Raw genomic sequence first — 25,779 nt, forward strand, 5'->3', positions numbered from 1 at the left:
TAGATGGCCGAGTTCCAGAGCTGACACAAACTCAGCCTCCTGCGATCCTTCAGGCTGGCTCTGCCCCTCTTAGGGAGCTGCAGCAGCTTTGCTGTCTCATTTTGTACACACTGAGGTACATTTTACAGCAGTGAATTTTTTCATCTTCCAGTTTATTGTAGCATGGTGATCTTCCCAGACTAGAAAGGTAACCAGTGCAGCAGAAGGTTTTGCTTTCTGCTTGTAAACCAGAAACACAATTTGCATTTTTAATATGCATTCTTATTTGAACTTCGTACAAAGCTTGGGTGGATAGGACAGGCTTCCTAAATCCATTAAGATTAGTTTATAGTCTTCTGTGATTCAGAATAATTCCTGAATGACTTCTAAGATAAGCAGTAATCCCATCAGTTAATATTTGCTATTTCAAAAGAATTGTTTTGTGAAAAACCTTTATAAAATTCATGTGAGTGTTCTGGGGTAGCCAAAGCACATTTAACTCTTCAATACTAAGATAAACCATCATTTTTTTTGCATATCTCCTTTATCAGTAAATTAGAGTTTCTCCATAATCTATGACAAGTTTCTCTAATTGTCCTGAATTCCTCCTTAATAGGGACTGTCACCTGTACTGAAGTCAAATGATACCATGGGATTCCTCATTATTAAATACAGTGTAATTCCTGCCTGTTCACATGGTGCTTCATTTCCTACTTCCCCAAAGGACAAATAATCTTTCAAGGATGCTGTTATAAACAGGAAAGAATAGGGAAAAGAACAGAAGGACCTTGTGTGTGACACAGCATCTGTACATTGTTTAACCCCATGTTCTTTGCTTACTGAGTTACTTTAGGGTCCATGCCTGTGGAAATTATTCAACCTTGATTTTCAGCTCTTTGAGGAGAAGCCAGAGTTCCCTGCTATGACAGCAGCACTACTCATTTTTCCAAGTTTTAGTATCACATCATTTATTATTAAGGGAGAAAAAAATGACTTTACCATCAACTTGTTGTAATGTAAGGATCAAATACTGCTGTGGTGAAGTGCTTGCTCTTTACTGTAGCTCTGTCTTGGAAGACAGGCAACATTATTCTAAGAAGTTGTTGACATGATCCCTGTGACCATGTTCCAAATTCCATGTTCCAAGAGTACAGACAAAATGAATGGTCTTGACAAGGAATTCCAGCTCCTTTGGCTCACTGCATCCCTTCTGCTGCCAGTTTGTTTGTGGGCTGTGTTTTGGTCGGTTGGATTTTCTTACTACTTCCAAAACAACCCAAACAAAGCAGCTACACATGTTCTCACTTTCTCCAAGTCTATCAAAGGCAGTATATTCTACTTACAAGGAACGTCTCAAATGGTTTTGTAGGGAAATCCAAATGGAGTCTGACACTTATTTCAGTGTTTGCTGCACCCACAAGAGCAAGAGGTGTTCTACACAGCCACCAGCGTGCAGCAAAAGAATCTTACCAAATCTATCTCTGCACAGAACAGCAAGAGAAGCTGACAGAACCAGAGCCTCTCCCTGGGCAGGGATGTTGGATTATCCTTGCATTCACTGTCACAGAGGAAGCAGAAATGAAAAAAAAAGTGAGGTAATTTCTCAAAGCAGTTTCTGCTTCATTTTTTAAGGTAATTTCAAACTAACTCTGTCAAGTTGCTCCTCTTGAGAGAAAACATTTAGGTTACAACAAAAGATTAATTCCAGGTTCAAAGTGTGATTGTTGTTAAAAGGGTAAAATCTAAGATTGCAGTTCAGCTGGAGCAAAGGTGAATCTTGTTCTTCATATTCACAATGAAAAAGGTGTCTCTTGAGCAAGTGAGGCATAAAAGGAGTCCTGTTCTCACTGCTCTTCATTGGCCAAACTCAGAGCTGTAGAGCAGCTCTCACTTGATCCCAGCAGCTCCCCTGTGTGTCAGAATGAAAAGCTCAGGAGAGCCAGGAGCAGGGGCAGAAGATGAGCAGCAATTCAGTGCACATCAAGTATTGCCATCCAGCAAAACTGCTTTGTGCTGCCACCAGGATGGAAGCAAAGAGCTCAATCCCACTGCTTGTATCGAAGCAGAAAATTGAGATCAAGTCTGCACTTACTGACTGTCAGGAATTGTTTTGGCATAGTTCTTCCAGTTTAACTGTTCAGAAGCACTTCACAATAATATTATAGCAAAAAAACAAAAGCTATGTTCCCTAAAAGCTCAAAGCTCAAGTCAACCACACTTTTGAAAAGCAAGCAGCAGAGATCCAGTGCTGAGCGTGGTTTTGCCAGGAACACTTTACAGGAAAGCAACTTGGCTATTTCCAAAGTCGAATTTGCAAAAGTTTGAACAGCACATTTGATAGTTTGAACTGAGGCATGTAAGAGCTGTAGAGCATTCTGAGGAGAGGCTGTGTTTTCCTGTAATGCAAATCCTGCTGTCTCTGATGAAAATCGTGCTGCACTGTCTCACCTGGCTCGTTGGAGATGCTCCAAGCGATCCCTGCAGGATCCGCAGGGATGGGAGCAGGAGCTGGAGCCTGCCTGTGCCATGGGGAGCTCAGCAGCCGTGTTACAGCAGGGCTGGGACCCCTGGGCTGCCAGGCTCACCCCTCTTCTCATCTCCTCACTGTGGACACTCAATGGGAAATGTTTGGATTGCAGCTGTGGCTCTGGAAAATGCCAGAACTTCGTTAATTTGCCTCTGCCCTGGCAGATGTTCCTGCAGCTGTCTCACCTGATCTGACTGTCCTGCTGCCACCCTTGCCCTGTGTCTCACACCCAGCAATTTTGTTGGCTTGGACTGACAAGGAACTGCAGCTTTTGGAAAAAACTTATAATTTCCTTCTGTTTTTTAAAGCTTACTTATCAATGAGTACCAAGAACCATTGTCAGAAACCGACTTATGAAAACAGCCATGGCACTTTGAGCTTCAAATTATGTATATAAACAAAAAGTTACTTCTGATGTCTTCCTCAACTCCTTTTGTATCTTCAGTTCCAAAGCTGATGAAATTGACTTTTTTTTACAGTGATTTATTTTTTTTTAAATTTCTGAATTAATTTACTCTTTCATAAAACCTCTGCTCTTGGTATTTGTCAGGGGTGTCTGGTATGATTCCCCTGCCTCTGGCATGTGTTCTCTCCTGTTCTGTTTGGGAGCAGTGCTGAGGCATCTCCCAGCAGGCCATTAAAGAATCTGTACCCTCTGCTGTTAATGATGCACCAGCCTGGGTGACCCTCAGGCTTTATTTAGCATGAGGAATTGTCAGACTTATTTCTGGGGTATTGCTCATTTGTGGATGGTCATTCTCCTGGGGGAAAACGTGGAGAAATTGGGCAAAGCTGGCAGCTTCCTCTGGGAGGTGGTGCCATCCTGCCCTGGGACAGCCCTGGCTCAGGGGTGCCAGCAGCTCTCCATCTGCATTTTGGCAGCCCATGTTTCCCTCCATGTGCAGGCTCCAGGTTAAGCCTTAATTTAAAAAATTGAAGAATGCATATTCAAGGAGTTTGTGAAGCAAGCAGCTGCAAGGCAAACAAGATTTTTTCCATATGGTGTCATATAGACCAAATGGAAATGTACAACAATAGTAACAAAACTATTGGTATTGCTCAATTCAAGTGTTTTTGAGAAAGCAGATGGATTCCAACAGTCATTTCAAGGTTTTTCTGAAAGCATGGTGAATGCTCCTTGAAGTGTGAAAAATATTATGCTCAAGCAAACATTAGTAATAAAATTAGTAAAAATACAATTCACAAAATGTCAGATGTACTTCATCATGAGTAAAGATCTTGAAAGCCCTAAATGAGTGTGTAGTCCTGGTTTCTGCACCTCAGCTTTTATGACTTGGGTACCTTTTCCCAATTTCCTAGGTGCCTTTTTAGATTTAATTGCAAAACTGAATATGTTAACAGATGGTTAAATTGTCTAATGGGAACATTATTCATTCTCTGAGCTGAAGAACAGAGGTTGTAGGAGTGAATTCTATTTTGTGACTAAGACCTAAATTCAAGATGCAGACGACTTTTTGTACTTGAGCAATTATCCAGTTTGGGCTTTGTCCCTTTAAGCTGCCTTGGTTCAGGTGCTCATATTGGGAGTTATTCCTCTCCTGGTTGTGTTTGAAAAGCTCTCCTTGAGTGGAGCTTTACCACGGCTTCTGCAGGCGTTGAGGTAAATGTTAGAAAATGGCAATACCAGCTCAGTTTAAAACAAAAGACAAAACCTGCAAGTTAAGAGAAGGTCGAGTTCCTGATTGTTACCCCTGGAACTCGAGCTTTGCTGGGAGCTGCTCCTTGAGCTTGCAGCCTGTGGGCAGAAATTGGGTGTCCCAGCACAGCAGGATCTGCCTGGGCAGTGGAGTGAAAATCAGTTTAGAAGTGACCGAGCTGGTCCCTGTTCATCCTGAGTGTGTGATCTGGGAGTTACTGCTGGTTTGCTTTTTGTGGTGACAGGGAGATTCCTGAGCATAACAGTAAAGGACATGGCCAAGTAATACTGGAATATAATCAATCCATGTAAATTCACCTCAGTTTGCAGCTCACGGCCAGCTTAAGGGATTTGAAAGGCTTTATAATAACACAAGTTAGAAAAATGTATGAAAAAGTAGACTTGCTGTGAGTTTTGTATTAAAAGTTGATGCAATCACCTCAAGTAATTTAGTTCTGTGAATATGATACTGCTGCTGCTGTAGCCTGCATTGTTTGCATGAAGAAGCAATGCTTTCTGCATCAAGAAATGTAGTGATCTGTGAATATCTTTCTACTGTTTTCATGTGCAAGATTTCAATTACTCTGAATATTAACTTGGCTGAGACCTTTTGAGATAAAAGAATTGTCTGGTGCAGTTGCATTAGAATATGCTATTATTTTTGTGTGCTTTACTGTCATGATCTGTCTGTACTTATGAGAGATACACAGAGTAAATTAAAACTGGGAAGAGTGAATAGAAAATGATATTAACAATTGATAGCCTGGAAAGGCTGTGCTGTGAGGAAGACACTCTATCACTTAAGAACTAAGTCAACCAGTAGGAAATAATTCTTTGGTATAGATGCTGAAGAAATTTTGTGCTTTGTGTTGTTCAGGCAGAGAGATGATCTATAGCTGTCTTAAATTGTATATGTGTTTATACATGGAAATGTTAATTTGTTATCCCTTATCTGCAAATGTTTCCTTGGAGATTTTTGTGAAGCCTTTTCTCTTGGGCTGCTCCTGCAAACAGGGACTCAGTGTGTTTATGAAGTCAGGAAGGTGTAGATTTTTCTGTCTTGTGTTGCTCAGGTTGTCTCATAGATGGCTGAAAGAATAATGCCAGAGGACTACAAAATCAGCAATATCTTAAATTTCCTTCTAGGGAGGTAAACTGCTTTTGGGTTATGTTCTGAAATCAGCCTGGAAGTGCAATTTCTTTGTTAGTACAAGAGATTGTCAAAACCGTGTGAGGATCTGCAGGTACAGAACTGCCTTGGCTTTGCCTCCAGCTACTTGCAGTGTCTCTCTTACCTGTTAAATGTGCTGCTTATCTCGAGTGGCTGCTGGCAGCAGTGGAGTTTGTGCACCATGAGGATATCTGGGAAGAGTGCTTGCAGGGTCTGAAAAAATGCAGCATGCTATCTTGTTTTAGTATTCTGTGTTTTGCCCAGAGGAGTTTGAGTGACAAAAGCAATAAAAGTGTAGAGATGGGGTAGATGATCCTGTTCCAGCTTCTGGCAGAGATTGACAGTGCTTAAATGAGAAGGGAAAAAAAAATTCTCATACAAGGAGCTCCTAAAATGCATATGGAGTTTCAGGACTTCTTGCCTGGCTGTCTCTGGGTTAAAAACAGGGTTAGGCTTTACTTCATTTTTGTCTGTAATCTCAATTAAGAGGTTTATTTAGGACAGTGGTAAGTGAACATCTTAGTATGGCATTTATCATCCTGAAACCAGAACTAAGTCCAGGAGAGGAGAGCACAGCAGAGGTGTAAGGAAGGATGTTGAGATGTGATTTAGTAGATGAAAGGTTGGTGTCAACATCTGGATGTGCAGGTGTCTGTACTGGCTTAGGCTCAGGTGGGGTTTGTGCAGAGCAGCTCATCCAGTGCTGTGTCCTGGATTTGTCACCAAAACAGCATTGGCAGAGAGAACCCCGGTGCTTCAGCTTCTGCTGACCAGCCCTTCCCAGTCCCCAGGGCTTCTGCTGCTTGTGAGCTCCCACCAGGAGCGGGCTGGGTGGTCTGGAGGTGGGGACAGCCAGGACAGCTCATCCCCAGTGACCAAAGATCCCAAAATGTGTCACATCGTGCTGGGCAGTAAAGGCAGGGCAGCAGGGTTGGGGGGAGGAGTTTTTTCCAAATCATCAGGTGCTCAGAAGCTGGGTAGGCATTGGCCTGCTGGCTTTATTTGTTTCTCTTTTTTCCCCATCAGTTATTACATTGTCTTTAGAGCTCAACCATCAAGTTTTTATTGCTTTTGTGCTTCTGATTGGCTGCATGGTCCTGCTGGGAGAGAGCAAGTGGCTGTGCAGGGACTGACCCATGAGTCAGGCTCAGTCCTCTCTGCTGTCCCATGGACTTGTGAATGCTTCTCAAATTCTGTCCCCCCAGGAGTTCTAGCCCTTAACTCCTCCTATTCGTGACTGCTTTTTGTCAATTGAGCAAAGTTCACAAACCAAACGCTTCCTTGATGATGATTGTTGATACTGGTGTGCCATGTGGGTGGCTTTTTTGGCCACGAATAAAAATGTAACATTGGTGATTGTTGTCAGAAGGGTTTTCCTGCTTAGGAAGAAGTGACGAGGCAAAAGGGAGGGAGAGTGGTTTGTGCCTCATCAGTGCATGGACTTGGGCCAGTTCATCTGCAGACTGCCATGACTCAGTGTCCAGGAGCACTTGGCACAAGGCTGCACAAGTCTGGGCACAGGGAAGAGCCTGGGCAGGGCTCAGCTCTGAGCTCAGAGCCCCGTGGCTCTGCTGACGCACTCGGGAGTCCAGGAGTCCGTGTTTGTTTTGGAAACCCTGCAGAGAGACCTGGCTGCTCCTTGGTGCAGTGCTGGGGGTGCTGGAGCACTGCAGGCTCCAGCTTCATGGATTGCATCCTCAGAGGATGGGATGCAATGGGATGCAATCCTGCATTTGCACAGGAAAGGCAGCAGGTTCCATTTGCCTCAGAGCACTCAGTGACATTTCAAATGTTTTTTCAATATTCAAATACATGAAATAGATTTCTTTATTCTTAAGCAGTAGGTAACACTGTCTTTTTTTCTTTGATTTGTGTGTGTTGTTTTTTGTTTGTTTTTTTAATAGAATATTCAAATAAAAACTTTGGCAGATGATGTGGTAAGGTCTTTGTAGCATCTTAATTTGCAATGGTAACTCCACGCTGCATGCTACTTTACTCCATGTTGTGGACAAAATAACATTCTTATAAGGATATTAAGCATTAGATTTCAGAAAACTGAGTGACTATTTCTAAAGATCTTAATTTGTAACTTCAGTTGAAGCAGATTAATCATGATTTCTATTTGGAGAAACTTCCTTGTGCACATTTCAAATACTTTAGTAATCCTGTGGCTGTGTTGAAACTGTTACTCAATAGTTGAAGTGTTATTTCTCTTGACCTTCTCCTTGCCAGTAAATGATCTGCAGTGGTTCTTCAAAGTTGGTTGCCACATGATTCAAGTGGAACCATTTTGGGTGATGAATGTGTACTGAGTGCCAAAAAGCACGTTTGTATTCAGTAGCACTAACTTGGTAAAGCTGAATACTTTCAAACTCATTCCAAAGTGTTTTTTTAGGAACTTCTATCAAAATTGATTTCATTAAAATTACAGCCTTGTATCATATATATATGATATCATATAAAATAAAGCCAGAGTGGTTCTGTAGTTAATGATTGTGTGCACATCTGAAATAAGGAGATGGTGCCTGGTAATCACATCGGAAATTCCTTTGTATCTTTCAAGTGATCTCACCAGTGCAATCTCATTGAACAAATTTGTTGTTAATAAGTTATACTTGAAACAGATGACAGTGTGGTGAAATTGGATTTTAAATGACTTTTTATGACTGTTGAATGGTCAACATAAAACTGCATTTGGCTAAATTTGGGTACTGGCTTTTTCCACCAGGCTATGCCCTAATTTTAGTTTCCAAAAATGTAATGTAAACTATTCTAATAAGGTAGAAAATGGATTAAAGTAATATTCTTGCTTTATCAAAGACATGAGCAGTATCCTTGTAGGTATTGTGCTTCTGTCCACAAATATAAAAATGTCTAAGAAAGAAGAAAACTCCCCTGCCACCCTTCCCTCAAAAAAAAAACAAACTCAAAAGAACTTGACAGGGAATGCAGCTTATCTAGGGACACTTTCCTTCAGAAATTTAAGGTAATCATGTGGGATCTCAAAAAAACAACATAAACAATGAAGAACAGCAATTAAAAATAAACAAAACAACAGAAAAATAATCTTTCCTCTCCATACTCCACAGCTCTCGCTCTAGTGTCTCCACTTTGGGCTTGCCAATCTAAAATGAATCAAAATTTTTGCAAATGAAATACTCCAGAAAAATCAGACATTTCACACCTTGGAGAGCTCCTTTAATTGTAGCCAATATAAATTTTGGTTGACGTGTTTTGGTGGAGATAACTGCTCTGGATGATCCTGGGAACCCTACATAAGCTGCTGTTAGATGAAAGCACATCTTCATAAGGCTGTTGAGTGCCTGAAACAAATACAGGAGTATTTGTGGATGCAAACAGTTCTTTGAGGAAAATTGGTCTATGCATGGTGTTCTCAAAAGGAACATGATTATGTATAAATAAATACAGTTGTTAAATAAGAAATAAAAAAATAAAAAATAAAATAATAAAAAAAAAGAAAAAAAATTGGACTCAGAATAGTTTTATGCTATAAATACAATAAGAATGGCCTTATAAGGAAGGTGCTGGTTCTTTCCAATATTAACCCTATGTGAGCATGCTTGCAGCCCAGGAGTTGGGATTGGGGTCAGCCCTAACCACAGGCTCTGGTGCTTGTGTTTAACCTGGGCTGGCTGCTGCCGTGTGAGCAATCCACCACCTGCCTTTCTAAAGCTCGCCACTAATTCCAGGAGTTCCTGCTCTAAAACTCTTCAAGGAGTTCTGAACTATGCTTGGAGCGTTAATTCCTCTACAAACTTTATTTTACTTCAGCAGGATTTTTTATAAGCCTGATGAACTTGTGAGTACCTCCTTCCCAACGCTGCCTTTTTCGGCTTCCTCCAAACACTTGTAGCCCTTCAGGTGAAGGAACATTGCACATTCAGTACCTTAATGGTACCATATTTATTTATTTATTATCAGGATAATTGGAGAGTAATGGGAGAAGATTTTGAAGTGCAAAGAGTTTAACCTAGCTGGTGCAATTTTGGATCAGTGAGAAATATTTAAACCCCTTTTGCATGTGACCTGTCCTAAGTTTACCTTACATGTTACTGTCCTCTGTGCAAAGTAATCTCTGAATATTAGAGTGTTTTTACTTACAGTTCAGTTTAACTCTGCTGCTTGAATTAACTAAAACCATGTGCATTGCTGCCATGTAATTGGCTGCTTTATTTCTATTTCTGCTCATTTTTGAATGTCTTTGCAGCGTGACAGAATCACAAGCTTCAGAAAATCAGCAGTGAAGAGAGAGAAGCTTCTCATTCAACATCCTATTGACTCCCAGCCTTCCATCAGCGAGATCCCACACGCCCAGGCACTTGTTGATGAGCGCTGCATGAACTTATCAGAGAAAGAAGTCATGGATCTCTTTGAAAAAATGATGGTAAGATGTGTGTATGGGGAAGAACTGTCCTGTTCCACTGGGTGGCTCTGCTCTGTTCAGTGGAGCTGTGTCTTTTGAAGGATTGGATAAGTGTTAATTAACTCTTGCTTGATTTGCTTGTTAAGGGATTAGTTTGTACCTTTTCCAAGCAATGGTAGTTGAAGCAGACAATAGATCTGTCTCAGAGACCAGCAGCTCTGTGCCAAGGCTGTTCCCCAGCAGTGATTACAGGAACATTGACTGCTCTTAGGTGCCAGTCTGAAGTTACTTTGACTTTTAATGGCAAGCCTAGTCATGACTAGTAATGACTGCACTGTACTTAATCAGTTATTAAGTTAAAAGAAATGTCTCAATAGATTTAATCTAGCAGAGCATTTAGACTTCTGGGTTTGTTTTAAATACGTCAGTTGGAGCAGTTTCACCTGTACCCCTTCCACAAGCTAATAATCCGTGTAATAGCAGCTTTCTGATTAGACAGTGCAGGAGTGGTGTCCACCCTGGTAAGATTTCACTAAAAGCACAGGAACATCACAAGAGTAAACACTTAGCATCAACTTGAGCTGTAGAATTGTTGTGCTTGTCCTCTAGTTTTACTTCTTGAGCCAAATTTCACAAATGTTTACTACACTTGACGCAATTTAAATTTTGGCTGAATCACAAAGCCAGTGAAGACTTGGAGGTGACATAATCAAATAAGAAAACCAGGTAGGGCAAAATCAAGCAGACACAGCTAAACTGGCAAAAAGCCACTTCTGTTTGTTTGAAAATTATTTAACAAAAGCAGCTTAAAAAGAGCACAGACTAATAAAAATGCTGAGCTGTGTTCCTGATGTGGTGTGGTCTGTTTGTGTGCAGGAAGACATGAACCTGAATGAGGAACGTAAAGCTCCGTTACGAGACAAGGACTTGAGCACCAAACGGGAGATGGTTGTCCAGTACATTTCTGCAACTGCCAAATCCGTAAGTACTCACCTGTCCTGGGCACACCTGAGGATGGAGCTTAGCTTTGAGTCTTGGGCTTTTCAAGCTTGAAACTTCAAATTTTTTATCTGGATTTATGTAAGAGTAGTAGGAGAAAATAAATGTGTACTTACTAACACACTTCTAAATGCTTGCAGCTGCATCTGAGCAGTTAGTTTGCATTTCCCTCACTGGGTGATGTAAAAACGTGATCCTTTCTTAGAAACTATAAGAAATTGCAAATCCAGTGATGTAGAGTCATGGATGGAAGCTGAGCATATTTCTGTGCAATTCATCTGAAGTACCAGTACCCAAAGTTTCTGACTTTGTGGTTTCAGTAGCAAGGTACTAGACTCCTTTAGTGAAAAGCTTGTCTTAAAAACAGTTTCAAATCACGTTTTGAATAGAAAAAATATTTTGACTTTTCATTGATATTGATTATTCTCTAATTTAATTGACTGATTAACCCTTCATGCAGAAGTTTTGAATTCTGACTCCTTTGGAGTGCAAGAAGTGTAAGGAAATGATTGGGTACTCCCAACATTTTTGGGGTGGGTAAATACAATTTCACATAGTGAAGAGATGCAGTTTATTTTCTGCAGCAGAGCTGTTGGTACTAATTAGTTATAAAATACACCAGCAATGCTTTGTGTGTGTTAGAAGTTGACTATGGCAAATATAGAAATAAGTGAAGATTATGGTCATGTCTGCTAAGGAATCTTTAAGTGTGGACTGCAAGAAGTACAGACTTGTCCCTTGTTAACCTTGAAAATCAGCTCTGCAGAGTTAAATTTCAAACATTAAGATGACAATGACGTGCAATTATTATGCAAATGCCTTGCATGAAACATTATGAACTTCAATGAGGAAAAGCTTGTGTTAAAATGGTGATGAAATGGTAATGAAAATGGTGATTTAAGTTCTGAGAGGAGTGATGTTCCTGCATCAGTTAATCTTAAACAAAATCCACAGTCCTTTAGTGTGTGCTGGAAGGAATCCAGTGCTTTAAGCATGGTCTAACTAAATGTACAAATTACTGGAGAATTATTCAAGCTTATGCAGTGAATGTTATGAACTATGAGCTAGACTGTCTTTGGGAACTGTTAATTACGCTTTGTAAGGTTTTTATCTTCACTAGATGATCAATATTAAATCTGGAATTTTTCTTAGTATGCAAAAATACTTTGAAGCAGTAGAAAGTGGAAGTAGAAATGGAAATATTTGCATTTTTCCCCACAAAGTAGTTGAACAGTGGTGATGGCTCTCACATTCACTGCAGCTGAAACGTAGCTGTCTCGATGCCAGAGTTGTGCAGCTGAGTAAGGAAAGCATGGCTCCCATTGCATGGCTCACTGCTGAAATTTTAATGCATTGCATTCTCCCTGTGTGTGCTGCAGCGTGGGAAACATAACAGAACTGGGAATATATTTGTCCAAATGCACTAACAATTTAAAACCAAGTCATCCTAAAAGGTCCTCGTACGTGGATGTGCACTTTGGGCTTAAGTCAGCAGCAGTGTGGATGTTTTTACATGTGGCAAAGTGTTTTTCCTAGAGGAAAAACAGCTCATATTGAAGTTTGTGTGCTTTAGTACATCCTCCTTGCAATTGAATCACAGCATTTGAATGGAGTCTCTCAGAAATCTACATTACCTTTCTATAGCATGTTATCCTAATTTAACTTTTAAATAGCTAGCATCTTGATTATTAAAAACAAACCCTAAAATACTTTAAATGTTGATTGGGATCTTACAGGGGCACAAAAACCTCATTTTCACTTGTAATTTCATCTTCTGTTTAGTGCAACTATTATTCTGCTCAATGAATTCAAGCCCTAGTTAATCTTTACTGCATCATGAATTGTCAAACTTTCCTTTCTTCAGGATTGTCTTCCATGAAAATGCTGGTTGCATTCAAAGCGATCTGTCTTTATATTTTCTACCTTTTTCTTTTGTCACAGATAGTTATGTCTTCCTTTTTTACACTGAAAATACTTGGACCTTCTGCTTATAGCTCACAAAACACATTTAACAGTTGATGTGACTTCTTGCAGTTCATTTCATGTTTGTTTTTCTTAGGCTTTTGAGCTCCCTCCCTTCATGTGAAAATCACTCTCATTTGCTGATGTTGTCTTAACCAAATTATTTTAAATTTGGTGCTTCATTTTCTCTGCCTGTGTGCTGTCTGCAGCATGTTGACCATGCTTTTCTGAAACACTTGTCTTCAGAGTTCTGAGACAGGAACTTTGGATTTCACTGGGTGAAGAAAGTTTTCCTTGGGGGTGAAGGACATGATGTAGAAGCTGATGAGCTGGATGCTTTCATGGGAAGTGATTTTCTGTGCTTCTCATTCCTTCTCTCACTCGAAGAGAAAGATTGTTGACCATGGAAATGATACCTGAGAACTGAAGGATTGAAATTCTGTTTCAGAGCTGAACCTGGTGACATTTTGTGCTGTACTGAGCAGTCGAACATGGGTGAGAGGAGGAGATTGTTTGCTGATGGCAATCCCTTCTTGTGCTTCTAGAGGAAACCTCTTGAGGAAGAGAAGTGTTGGTTGTGAAAGACTTGCAGGGATTTTGTTTCTGAAAGAGTTCCTAAAGGAGCAAGGGAAGAGAGAGAGAGCAGGAACTGAAGCAGGTAGAGGCTGAACAGATTGAGTGACATTGAGATGTCAGCAGCAGAGCAGCCAGGAGTGGTTGTGCAGTGGAGGGGCTGCAGGTGAGCAGCAGAGGAGGAGAGGCTGGAGCAGATGTCCATTGTCCCAGTGTTCCCAGGAGTGTGGCTGTTTGTGCAGGGTGACAGAACAGGGCACAGATGTGCTGCCTTCCTGCAGCTTCCTCTGGGGAAAGGCAACTTTTTGTTCATGAATAGAGGGAGATGCTGGTCCATGGTAAAGAGAAGATGGCATTCTGAAAATCACTGTTTAATTACCCGTGTAATTAAAAGCATCCATACTGAGCAGTTGAATAAAAATGTCATGTGAGATTTTCTGAAATGCAAGTTGGGGTTATAACTGTAGGCTATGTCTTTGATTACAAAGACTTAATTAAGTTCAATGGTGACATCATCTAGGAAGATCAAAAGCTGCATAATAAAAGCAGTTGTTATACCTACAAGGAAGTCAGTTTGCCACTAGTGTGTTCTCAGTGTCATATATCAAGTATCTGACCCGATAATTTTAACAAATAGCATATTTAATCTTTCAAGATGTAGCTAGCAAGACAGGTATTTAGTTATTTTTTGGTAAATGTGTCAAAGCTGATGATTCATCAGCAGAACATAAGAATTTGGAATTGTTGCTCCTGCAGTAGAGGAGCTGTTTTCCTGTTGAGAAGCTCTAACCCCAAAACAGGTTGATAAATTAATAAAAGAATGTAACTACTACTAATGATTAAACACTGAAAAATGTGTGTGCAACTACATCCTACTAAGTACTGTGCTGTGTTTATTTATGTATTATTATTATCTTTTTTACACAATAACCTCTCTTGGCTGACCACTGCATGCAGATAGTCGGAAGTAAAGTTCCGGTGAGTACGAACATGAGAGTTTTGTTTTCTCTTCTGAACTTCCCTTTTTAGACATTAGGCTGGAATATTTTGGACTTTTATCTGGGTTTTTAAAATTCAGTGGGAACAACTGAATGCTTGTTTTATCAAAATAATTGTCAACCTACTCAATCATGTTAATCTTTCCAGTATGAGATCATTCCTTGCACTTTGGAGGGATTTCTTCAAGGTTTCAGGAGTCTGAAGCTTCAGACTTCAATGCAGTTCAAATGCTCCAAACTCACTGAGCTCATCTCTTCATTGTGAGCAACAGATATAATTCAAGCTTGTCTTGATTTCTGTTGAAGGCAGACACTTGAGATTTTAAATTGACAATATTTGGCTTACTTCATTCTGTTTAGATGGGGAATTTATGTCCTAATTGTTATTTTTCATAGCTTGTCTTGGAAATGCCAGAGCAGATCAATGTGAGAATAAGATTAATTTAGAGGATTCAGGAGGTCAAAAAGTTGAAGATGAGATCACTGAGAGCATAACTTTTCTCTTACCAAGGCCTCATCTACATTTTATGTTGTCTTGATTGAATTTAAATATTATAAACAAATATTTGGGATTTAATTTGTTGAAGTGAGTTCAGCAAGTTTTTGTTTCCTAGAAAAAGATTTTTTTTTGGGAATAATTACATATTGATTTAAAATAATGGTTGAAAGCAAAGATGTCCTTTTAAATTATGGATGGACTTTATTTTTGATTACAGCTAAAAGAGGCTTTTCAGGTAGATAAAGGCTTTCTACTTAGGTCATATTCAGTAATTAAATTCTGTAGTAAAAATGATAGAGAACAATCTCCAAAAAGAAACTGTGTAATCAACACCTCAGATGTAGTTAGGTTTTTATCCTACATACTATATTCCTGCAGATTTTTCTCTTGGCTTTGTTTTATTCAGGGTGGACTTTAAAGAGATTTTTATGTTCACCGGTACTTTTTAGTTTTGTACACACTGTTGGTTCTTCCCTGACTGAGGAAGAAGCACTTTCATTGTGCTTATGTATTTAAAGGTATTCCATTTTGGAGGGGACAAATTATTAATTTTCCAGTTCAGTGTGATAAAACCAGTTTCAGATAATCCCTGCTGCTGTGCAATTTCCTTATGGTGCCAATCAGCCTGAACAGCTGCTTTGTGAAGAGGTTACTTTATTAAGGAAGCTGATGCTCCCACTATGGCTAGGAAGGAAATTCTAACACGTTTTCTTCCCTTTGAGTTCAGGGTGTGATAGAGAGCAAGAACAGCTCTGCATTAAAAGCATGTTTTTGTGCAAATAACTTTCTAAATACTAAAACAAGAAATGCTGTGCCTGGAGTATGGCTTTGCATAGAATTGCTTACAGAGTGCTTGCACTTCCTCCAGGATTCATCCTTTGGGAGCTGTTTGCTTCTGCCAGCACGTGGAGCTATCTCCCTGAAGATTTACAGATTCACTGTGATCAGGGAGGGGAGGAATTTTGGGATGCTCCTGGCAGTGCTGTTGTATTGTAGAGATTGCAGACGTTTCCCTGTTCATGGGAACCTGGGAGCTTGATCTTATTTGATTTTTACATGGGGTCCTCAGCACTGGTGGGGCTGCTGTGTGCTGCAGGCTTTCATTTCAGCTGCCATCAATTAATCATTCTCTGCCTTAATTGTCACACTCTGAAGGTGACCAGTCAGCAACTAATGTTGAAGATTTTAATTCCTAAGCATTGGTTTCATCTCTGAACATTCTGATATGGGACCCAACCCTCCTCAATTTCTACCTACTTCACTTTTGCTTTCATCGTTATTAGATGTTCTGTAAAACATTTTTTACTAAGACTTTACATCCCAAAATAAATAAGAAATATTTGTATTAAAATCTGATCTGTATCAGGCACAGCAATACTTAAAAGCAGTATTCCAATCAAACTCTTTGAATTGGGAAATAAGAAGCACCTGGTTCAGCATTCGAGGTAAGAGCAGATTGAGACCAAGACATTGATTGCAGGGAATAACAGAAAGTAATCCTGGTAAGCTGAAAATTCTCTGAAAGATTTCAAGAATGGATTTTTGAGCTGTCTTGAGTAACCATCCATTTTGAAGAGGGAGGAGAATAAGGAAGAGGAGTTGGTTCCTTATTGCTGTGCAGTTCAAGGTGGTTTTTCAAAGAGTCAGTGAGGAAATGTGCCTGTCCTGCAAGCCATGGGAAGGAGCCTTAGCAGAGCACACTGCCAGTTCTTTCAACTATTGAGTGATTTTTGAGGGAGTCAGGGGCCTCCTGAAAATAAGGGACTGGGCAGAGCAGAGGTGCTGCTCTAATGGCCTGGATGGCACAGAAAGAGGAGGCAGCAAGGTCCCACCTCGGATTAAATAGGAAACAAAGAGCAGCCAAGACTTCAGCTTGCCCCAGTCTGAACTGGAGTCTCCTTTGGAGCTTGCAGCAGACTGCAGTGGAGGGACAAACTCATCTCTTGGGAAAATAACACTGTCTTGCATTCCTTAGGGCTTCTCAGGGTCTAGCTTGACTGGTAATGGCATTGATTGAAGGTGCCATTGTCTCATCTCTGTCCATTTTGTGGCTCTCAGCAGCATTTCTGTCCTCTTTTACCATTTGGGGAATGGCTGCAATAACCAAATTTGTGCCCAGTTAAATCTGTATTGTGGGGTGGGATAAAGCTGTTCCTTTTTCCTAGTTCTTTACCTTATGGTCCTTCAGAGTGATTTTTCTGCATTTTGATGATTTTTGATGTATTAACTTGATTTACAATCAGCTCCTACTCTTATAAAGATAATCCCCACTCATTTTTTCATTTTTCTTTTGGTGGAAGAGCATCTCTTTGTTTAGGATGTCGATGGTGACTTATTCTAGTCCCTTTATATCCTTCTTACTCATCTTTGCCTCGGTCCTTTGATGTGTACCTGGTGTGTGATGCCCAGCTGAAGGTGCTGTGCATGTCAACAAGGAAAATCCTCAAAGCTGAGCCAGTGCAGATCCTCTTGTCTCACTGCAGTCACAGTCTGTCCTGGTTTTGTTCTGAAAGTGTATTGTCAATTCACTTCTGGTTTGTGCCTTGAATCTGGCTAGGTCAAAGTCAGTAGCTTAAATTTAGCCAAGTCATTTTGTTGTCAGCCATACTTAGTGTGGTTTTGGGAAATGAATGGTAAGAATTTGAAGAGAACAAAGCAGAAGGTTTTTAAGAAGTGGAGCTTTGTGCAAGAGAGACAATTTGAATATTTGTAGTGGAAGTGATACAATTAAAACCAAATGCATATAAATCCTCTTCTAGGACAGGCACTTGCTATTGCCTTTACACCCCTGACATCTTTATCAGGTTCTCTTCAGCAGACCCTTGAGAGCTAAGGAGCTTTAGGAGCTGCAAATGAATCAAAACCACTCTTCTGAGATAAGCCTACTGCAGCTTGTCAGAGCTGTACAAAAGATTAGTTGCACCTTTTGGAAAAATGTTTTGTCTTGTTCATGACTTTGAATACTCTAGCTCTAAAAACTGATACTCAGGTGTTTTAATAGTGAAATACTGTGTAATTAGTTATTCTTCTGTAGTGGCACTTCAGCAGGACAGAGTTTTTCCAAATCTCCTGTATTATTTTCTTGCAGCAAACAAGATCCTCCAGGTATCTCTGTTAGGGGCCAAACACCCACTATGGTACAGCAAACAACTGGCTCATGAAGTTGCATGAACTGGATTTTCCTGTGTCTCTCTTTGATTGTTTCAATACTGTCTTGTGAAGTAGCTGCTTGATACACTCTCATGAAATATGTTAATACAGCTGAATGATGGAATTAATTTTTTATATTCAATTTGTACTGCATGCACTTTTACTCAAAGAAGTGAAAAAGATTCTAGTGAGAATAGTTAACCTTGTGATGTAAAACCAAAAGTATTAAACACTGATGACAAATCTAAGTCAGGTGTCTTGAATACTTGCACTTTGATTTGAAAATTCAGGTGGAAATAATAGCTTTGTGTTTTATCATCTAAACACTGATCACTAGAACACTCAGCAGCATTCTGTCTTCTGTGATAGGGTGGACTAAAAAACAGCAAGCACGAATGTACCCTGTCCTCACAAGAATATATCCATGAACTGAGATCTGGAATTTCAGATGAAAAACTTCTTAATTGCCTGGAGTCTTTGAGAGTGTCTCTAACCAGCAATCCAGTCAGGTAAGCAGAACAATTCCTGCAATAGTTTTGATTTATAGTATTTATTCTGTTTTTGCTAAGCAGGAGACTTGTGGGCTGTGGGGGTTTTTTTTGAAACCAGAGTAATTATATTAATGCTTGTTGACAGGAGAGCAGTGCTCTCAGCACCCTGGGTAAGGATAAGTGAAATGTTTGCAGCTGTCTGCAGCATCTCCTCACCTTTCACTGGGGCTTTCAGCAATTTGCACAGGCTGGAACTGTTTGCCTTCGTGGCTGATCAGATCTTTTGGGAAGTGAGACCAAAAGTGGAGCCTGTGAAGGGCAGCACAAGCAGTAACAGGGAAATAGCATTGCAGGTTTTGCATTTGATTCAGGAGTAATTAAAAGCATTTTTCTTTGGTTTTTTATTTCCAGCTGGGTTAATAATTTTGGACATGAAGGGCTTGGACTTCTGTTGGATGCATTGGAAAAGCTTCTGGACAAGAAACAGTAAGAACCTGGATCTCTTGAAGGGAGGGATGGGGAGATTGTGAATATTTTCCTTATGTGATTTTTTTCTCATTCCTTTCAAGGCAAGAAAGTATTGATAAGAAAAATCAACATAAACTTATCCAGTGCCTCAAAGCATTTATGAACAATAAAGTAAGTATTACTTTAAATTCACATACTTCTAGCATGATTGGGTTTTGTTCAGTTCAAGATGTACATGGCATGGTAAATGTTGGAGGGGGAAGGAAAGCTTTTATATCCAGTGTTTAACTCTTTGGAAATGCAGGTCTTAAACTTCAGTGTAACTTCTCTTGAGAGTCTTCTTCAGGAGCCTTTCTACATATTTGCTTAATTTTGTTAAATACAGGGTAAAAAACCCACTATTTTTCTTAATTTTGTTAAACACTATTTACTTTGGAAGTAAAATATTTGATAAAGAGAGGATGATAGTATAAATTTAAGTGAATTTGAAAATTCCTTTGAAATTGAAAGAAATAATAATTCCAAGTTCAGATTTCAATACATGCTTATTAATATAACTTACTTTTCATCTGATTTGAGTAGGATTTGGTATCTTTTCAGCGGCAGTTTTTAAGTTGGTAGGTCATGGGTAAAGGATTAGGTTAAGTTGTATCTGATTTGTTTCCAACATAGTTACTCAGGTTTACAGAGTGTGAGTACCTGCTAGAAGCTGATGTGTTAAACTTATAGTTTTGCTTTATTTGTAGCAAAATCTGAAGTCTTGTATTTATGTATCCTCCCCAGCAGGTAAAATTGCATAAAAGTTACTTATGATTACTTTTACTCAGTTTAGAAAGACCTCACAGAAGAGCTGGTCTAATGAACTGGGAGAAAAGCAGATTTTTCATTCTTCTGAGGTGTTTCAGATATAGATAGGAAATAAAACCTGCTTTATCTTTTGGTGCCTACTGATTTTACAAGGTCCTGGTGTCCTGAGGAGCTGATTGTCTGTGTCAGGAGAAAGCCTCAAATGCAGGAAGAACTGGGCACACTGCCCTGTGTCCCCAGGCAATGATGGCCAGGGGTTCTGGTGGGGTTCTGGTGGAGGGAGTGCTGCCAGATCTCCTCTGGGAGGGAGGAGTTGGGAGAATCCCTCAGGATCTTAAGTTGGTGATGAGTAGCCAAGGCAAGCCCAACCTTTTCACCATGTACATTCATCATTTTGTTTCTCCCAGTACGGTTTGCAAAGGATTTTAGGAGATGAAAGAAGTCTCCTGCTGTTGTCAAGAGCAATTGATCCAAAGCAACCACACATGATGACTGAGACAGTGAAAATACTTTCTGCCATCTGCATTGTTGGAGAGGAAAACATGTAAGTGAGATAGTGAAGTTGCTTTTTGTGCTCATGAGTTGTTAATTTGGACACAGGTGAGAAAAGTTGACAGTGAAACAAATGTAACCTATTAAGTCTTTAATAATGTGGTTTAAAATTCAAGAGACTTCACCTTCTGTGTTGCCTTAATTCAGTATTAAATCAGAGAAAAGCAAATGAGCAGAGACCTGCCTATTGTGGTTGAAGTGGAAGGTCTGAGAGGACAGATCACCTCCCCACCACAGGAACAGGAAATTTTACATTTACAGCTGGGCTTTGGAGCAGTTCAACTCTGAGTTACTTAGCACTTGCCCATGAGATTTTTAAAATCAAGATAATCACTTGGCATATGTTTCCTGTAAATTCCCCACTGTGCTTATGTACTGAAGGTTAAAATGGGCAAACTTCATGTCTTCTATGCAGTAGAGTAATACATTTTGATTTCTGAAAGGACAAATTATTAGCATTTCCAGATGTTAAACATCTGAGCTGTTATCAAGTGCACAATCTTGCAGAGGTTGCAACTTTCCCCCTCATCAGTTGTTTCTTAGCTGAAATAATAATATAGAGATTTATTCACCCTTTTTTCTTGTTTCAACATTAATCTTGTAGACAATTTTAACACTTGGTTCTTGGATTGTTTTCAACTTTCTGTAGCTAAATGCAATTTAAACTGTCAGTGCACTAAAGCCCTGAGCTGAGTCAGTAGTGGGCTGAGGATGTTTAAAATGAACAAGTTGGTGCTGCTCTGTGCTCTTGTGACAGTTTGTCTTTCTCTTAGTCTGGACAAGCTTTTAGGTGCTATAACAACTGCTGCTGAGAGGCACAGCAGGGAGGAGCGTTTCTCCCAGATTGTGGAAGGCCTGGAGAACCACGAGTTCATCCAGCTGCAGGTGAGTTTGCTTTTTTGGGTGCTTCAGCTGAAAGATTGAACACCATGTATTGCTTGGTGATCTTCCATTTACACAGAGCATCTTTTAGTGCCTTTGATCCAGTGGTCAGTAAAAGAGGAGAAATAAATTCCGGTGCCCTGCTGGTACTAGATTTTCTACTTGTTAGAAAATTGTTATTTTCTACTTCCTGTCCCAAAAATAGGATTAAGAAATCTGGACCTTGGGTAATAAACCTGTTCCTAGTGCTGGTACTTAGGGCAGCAGTACCTGTGGCCTCTGAAATATTCAGATAAATGCTAATTATGGCAGGTGTAGCAGGGGATGAGCCCATTTTTGGCAGGGTTCCTTTTGGGATGAAAGTGCAGCAGGATATTATTGGTATTTTTTTTCAGCAAGGACTCTGCATTCCATGCTCTGTGTGTTCAACACGTGCCTTTATCAGCCACTAGTGCTTCTTTGAGATCTAGTGAGCTTTCAAAATTATTTTTATACCTTAATAAAATAATCTGTGCCAGTTTTTACTAAGTCATGACTTAGATTGCGTTCATTGCAGCTTATGTGTCCATGGATAGAGGTTTTTATGCTCTGTGGGCACCAGAATTTTGGTTTGTATGAAGATGGAAGCTTTTTTTAATTGGGATTGGCTGGGTTTTTTTGGTACTGCCATTTTTCCATAGAGGCCAAGTGGCTGAATATCCTAATGGAGGAAAACTTGGATTTCTTACCTTCTCACAACACAGTAGTTATGCACATTTTGTGCTAAAATTTATTTTTCAGCTACTTTGGCTGAAAGATATGGAAAAATACAGGCAGGGCAGGTAACCTTGGGATGCCTTTTTGCAGTCTTGGCTCAAACACACATCAGCTGTAGTTGCCTTAATGCTGTGTTTACCATCAGCACCTCTTGTTTCAGAGCTGATGAGTTAATGATGTCCAATAAGTTTCTATAAATGACATTCTAATCTTAATGGTGCCATCACTGAAGAATTCATTCAGGAGTTGTCTCCTGCTCCATGACCTTGTTGATTTAAGGCAAACAACAGCCACCAGCCACCATTCCTGCCAAGCTCCCCCTCCCCAGGCTCACTGATACCTCGGTGAAGGCACAATTGCAAGACTCATTACCTTGTTTCTGACAAAAATCATTCCTTGCTGGTAATGTATTAGCACAAGCCATTAAGGCAGAGTCTCTCTGGCAGAAGCAATCAGAGCAGATGGCACCTCTTCTCTCTATTAATTTCAGATTGGACATGTGCTTTGGCTTGTTAAGTCATGTCATAGTAGTAAAATAACAAGAATCATTCAAGCAGGCATGATGATACTGCATTATCTGAAGATGCAGCTCTATCAAGAGAGTGCCTTTGAAAGGGTGTTTTAATAGAAATTTGATACTCCATAAGGTGTTCTATTAAAGCTAAATAGTGAATGTAATTAAAACAGGAAGGTGCTTTTTATCTGATTTTTTTCCTCTGCAGCTATTGATTTTTTTTGTCCTGCTCTAAAGCTACTTCTATTTGCAGTTAACATCTTTTACCAAACTTGGTATTTCCCTCGAGGCCCATTTTAGTATTTTAATGTGGATCAGCACTTTTGGTGTTGTGCTGTTGTCTACCTGTTTTCAAATAAATCAATTAAAGTGCACAGCTGTTCAATTAAAGCATTAGCCACTATCCTGAGACTTCAGGTGTTTTGCAGAAGTGCTGTGCAGGAATGGAAAAAACACCTGGTGATGTGACTAATTTGGGTATGGGTGGTTCTGATGTGGGCTGTTTTAAGTTTTGGGTTATTGTAGAAGCAGTTTGTTTTCAAACTGGTGAATGCTGAGGAGAAAGAGAAGGAGGTACAATGGGAAACTTTAGTTTGGGAATAACTAATGTATGATTTTAGGGTGGTGAGCCCCTGGCACAGCTGGGGCTGTCCCTGGATCCCTGGCAGTGCCCAAGGCCAGGCTGGACACTGGGGCTGGGAGCTCCTGGGACGGGGGAAGGTGTCCCTGCCATGGCTGGAGTGGCACTGGATGAGTTTTAAGCTCCTTTCTGACCCAACCCATTCCATGATCCTGTTCTGATCATTCATGTGGTACTATTTTGACACAGCAGAAGCATCCTGATATGGAAACAGAGCAGTATTTGATGTTGCTAAAATAAACCCAAGTGTTTCATGTGTGCTGCATAATAAATAATATCCATCTCTTTGGCTTCAGAATTCAACTGAAACAGTGGCTGGAAGGATTGGTTTTCATTCTGTGTTTCTGATTACAGGTAGCATGTATGCAGCTCATCAACGCCCTTGTTACATCCCCTGAGGATCTTGATTTCAGGATACACTTGAGAAATGAGTTTTTACGTTGTGGCCTGAAGAAAATATTGCCTGTAAGTCATTTGTAGCCAGGAGTTGATCACTGTCCACTGTGAATGTTGAAGATAACCAAACTGTTTAACCAGAACAGCAGATGTGAAGGATTGGGGGTGCAGAAGGTCAGATTATCAATCCAAATTGCTTTCAGCCTGCAGTTACAAATTCAGGTTCTCATGAGCTGTATAAACCAGAATAGTAGTTGAAACAAGTCAATACATCAGAAATGAAATGAGGGTAGCTAAATTCTGCATAAAGAGCTCAAAGCACATGCAGTGAATGTGAATCTGGCTGTGGAACCAATGTTGGATTAACTTTCTTTGTGTATGCTGTTGCTCTTGTTTTCTGTGAAATCTGTTTTTCTTTAATCTGCCTGCTGAGAATGCATTGGGACATTTTAAGGAAAAATCAAATCAGAAATTCATTTGGAGACTGTGTCTGTCTCCATGCAGCTGCACAGACAGGAATATTTCTGACTTGAGGAGAGATATGTAGCTGTTAACCAAGAAACCATTCTGATACCTACATCAAAAATAGGTATATTTAAGTTACTTGTCACTTTCTTACAGAAGATGATGAGAGCAATTAGAGTACCTGCTTATATTTGTTTGAAACAAAATTTATTCTGCTGTGACTTTTAAGATGTGAAGTTTCAAATTGTCAATTTTTTAGTAACAAAAACTTCTGGTTTTTGGCTCATTCAGCCTGGAGACACTTTCTGCTGTGTGATGTTATTTTTCTTAGGTATACTTTTAGGATTTATATCATGTAGATACATTAATATGATCTACTGTCTTTGCTGGGAAACATCTGAAAACTTCAAGAACACAAGTATTTTTGGTTTGTTTTTGTTAATCTATTGAAAAGTAATTCATAGAATTAATAAATGCTCAAAGATTTTAAGAATTTTGAGATTTTAAGATTTAAGAATTTTGCTACCTGGGTTAGGTAGCAAAAAACCAGAATTGTAACAAATCAAATATGATAGAAAAGTTGGGAGAGTGTACCAACATCTGCCATACAGATCTGAGTGTGAAAGCAATTAATGTTTGGCGATAATAGGCTATTTAAAGATTGTTCAACAGCTGATGTGTTGAAAAAGAGTCCAGGAGAGGGATCCAGAGCTCTGGCTCTTCATCTGTTCAGATTCAGAGCTGCCTCCTCCACTTTCCAAGCGCTGGAATTGGCACAAGTTGCTGCTGTGTTGGGGAACACACACGGCTGCACCAGTCGTGACAAATCCAGAGCCATTTCCATTTCAATCCTGGAGTGCATTCCCATCAATGGATGGGAAGGAACTTTTTTTCATGTGCTTTGGCTGGTGAGAAGCTGAACTTGGTTCATGTGGGGAAAAAGGACAAGTCCTTGTAGTTCTGAAAAGCGCATTTTCCTCTGCTCCAGATGTGGACTTGAGTGGGGTTTTTTCCTCCCCTACTTCTCCTTTGTACTATGGATGTTTTAATGCCATGGTCTGGGTTAACTGAGCTACAGAAATTGTGAGCAAGTCTTCTTTAGGCTTAATTAATGTTTTGAAATATACCTGTTGTGGTTTTTTCAAAGGAACTCTGACATTAACAGCAGGAGCTGCTATGTCCAATTAAGAGAAATTGTTTCAACTGGAAGTTTTCTGGTTTGTTCTGTAGCCCATGCCTGCTCTGTGAGCTGGTGTTTTGCCTTGAGTTTTTCTCAGTTGAATCTTTTTCCTTTTGAAAACTTTCTCCTGTTCTAAAGGTTAATGTCTTATATTTCATCATGATACAGTCTTCAAGGGGGGGAATTCTTGCTTTAAAAAAGGGAAAATTAAGATATATTCTACCTTGAAAAACAGGCCTTGAAAGATAAGGAAAATGATGAGCTTGATATTCAGCTGAGGGTGTTTGATGAGAACAAAGATGAAGACCACTTTGAACTGTCACATCGTCTCAATGATATCAAAGCTGAAATGGAATATCCTTTAAGGAAATGCTGTTATAACTTGTGTCGTCTCAGAACTTTGTTAAATGGAAATTACAGTGCTCCATGTGCAGGTTATTTGTCTCAGCTGTGTGTCTTACCAGGGGCTTTGTCAAGCAGATTTCTCTCAAGTTGCTTTTTTTGTTAGAAAATATTTTGATAATTAGTGCTTAAATTTGCATGTCAAATGTAAGTCATTGGGAACTGAATTAATTTTTCATAAATAACATTTATTAAGCTAAACTCTGTCTCTAATACATGAAGAGATAAAATTATACCCATGGAAGATCATAAGTTTGAAGAAAAATGAGTTCTGATAATAAAAGGGACAAAATTTGTCTTAGGTTGTGAAGCACTTGAGCTGTGCCT

The 25,779-nt window shown here is 39.7% G+C and overlaps 1 protein-coding gene across 1 annotated transcript in view; it reads left to right on the top strand.

Moving 5' to 3' along the window:
• The window catches only part of DIAPH2 (diaphanous related formin 2), a 184,671-nt gene that overhangs the window by 8,154 nt on the left and 150,738 nt on the right, over nucleotides 1-25,779 (top strand). The window contains exons 2-12 of the mRNA XM_058848183.1: nucleotides 7,239-7,271; nucleotides 9,563-9,739; nucleotides 10,595-10,699; nucleotides 14,210-14,230; nucleotides 18,269-18,408; nucleotides 18,802-18,876; nucleotides 18,960-19,029; nucleotides 20,073-20,209; nucleotides 20,991-21,102; nucleotides 23,364-23,474; nucleotides 25,286-25,404. Of these exons, the coding sequence (XP_058704166.1) occupies nucleotides 7,239-7,271; nucleotides 9,563-9,739; nucleotides 10,595-10,699; nucleotides 14,210-14,230; nucleotides 18,269-18,408; nucleotides 18,802-18,876; nucleotides 18,960-19,029; nucleotides 20,073-20,209; nucleotides 20,991-21,102; nucleotides 23,364-23,474; nucleotides 25,286-25,404 (1,100 nt within the window). The remainder of the gene's footprint in view (nucleotides 1-7,238; nucleotides 7,272-9,562; nucleotides 9,740-10,594; nucleotides 10,700-14,209; nucleotides 14,231-18,268; nucleotides 18,409-18,801; nucleotides 18,877-18,959; nucleotides 19,030-20,072; nucleotides 20,210-20,990; nucleotides 21,103-23,363; nucleotides 23,475-25,285; nucleotides 25,405-25,779) is intronic.

The sequence above is a fragment of the Poecile atricapillus genome, chromosome 12 (assembly GCF_030490865.1).
Source record: "Poecile atricapillus isolate bPoeAtr1 chromosome 12, bPoeAtr1.hap1, whole genome shotgun sequence".
Classification (NCBI taxonomy): Eukaryota; Metazoa; Chordata; class Aves; order Passeriformes; family Paridae; genus Poecile; species Poecile atricapillus.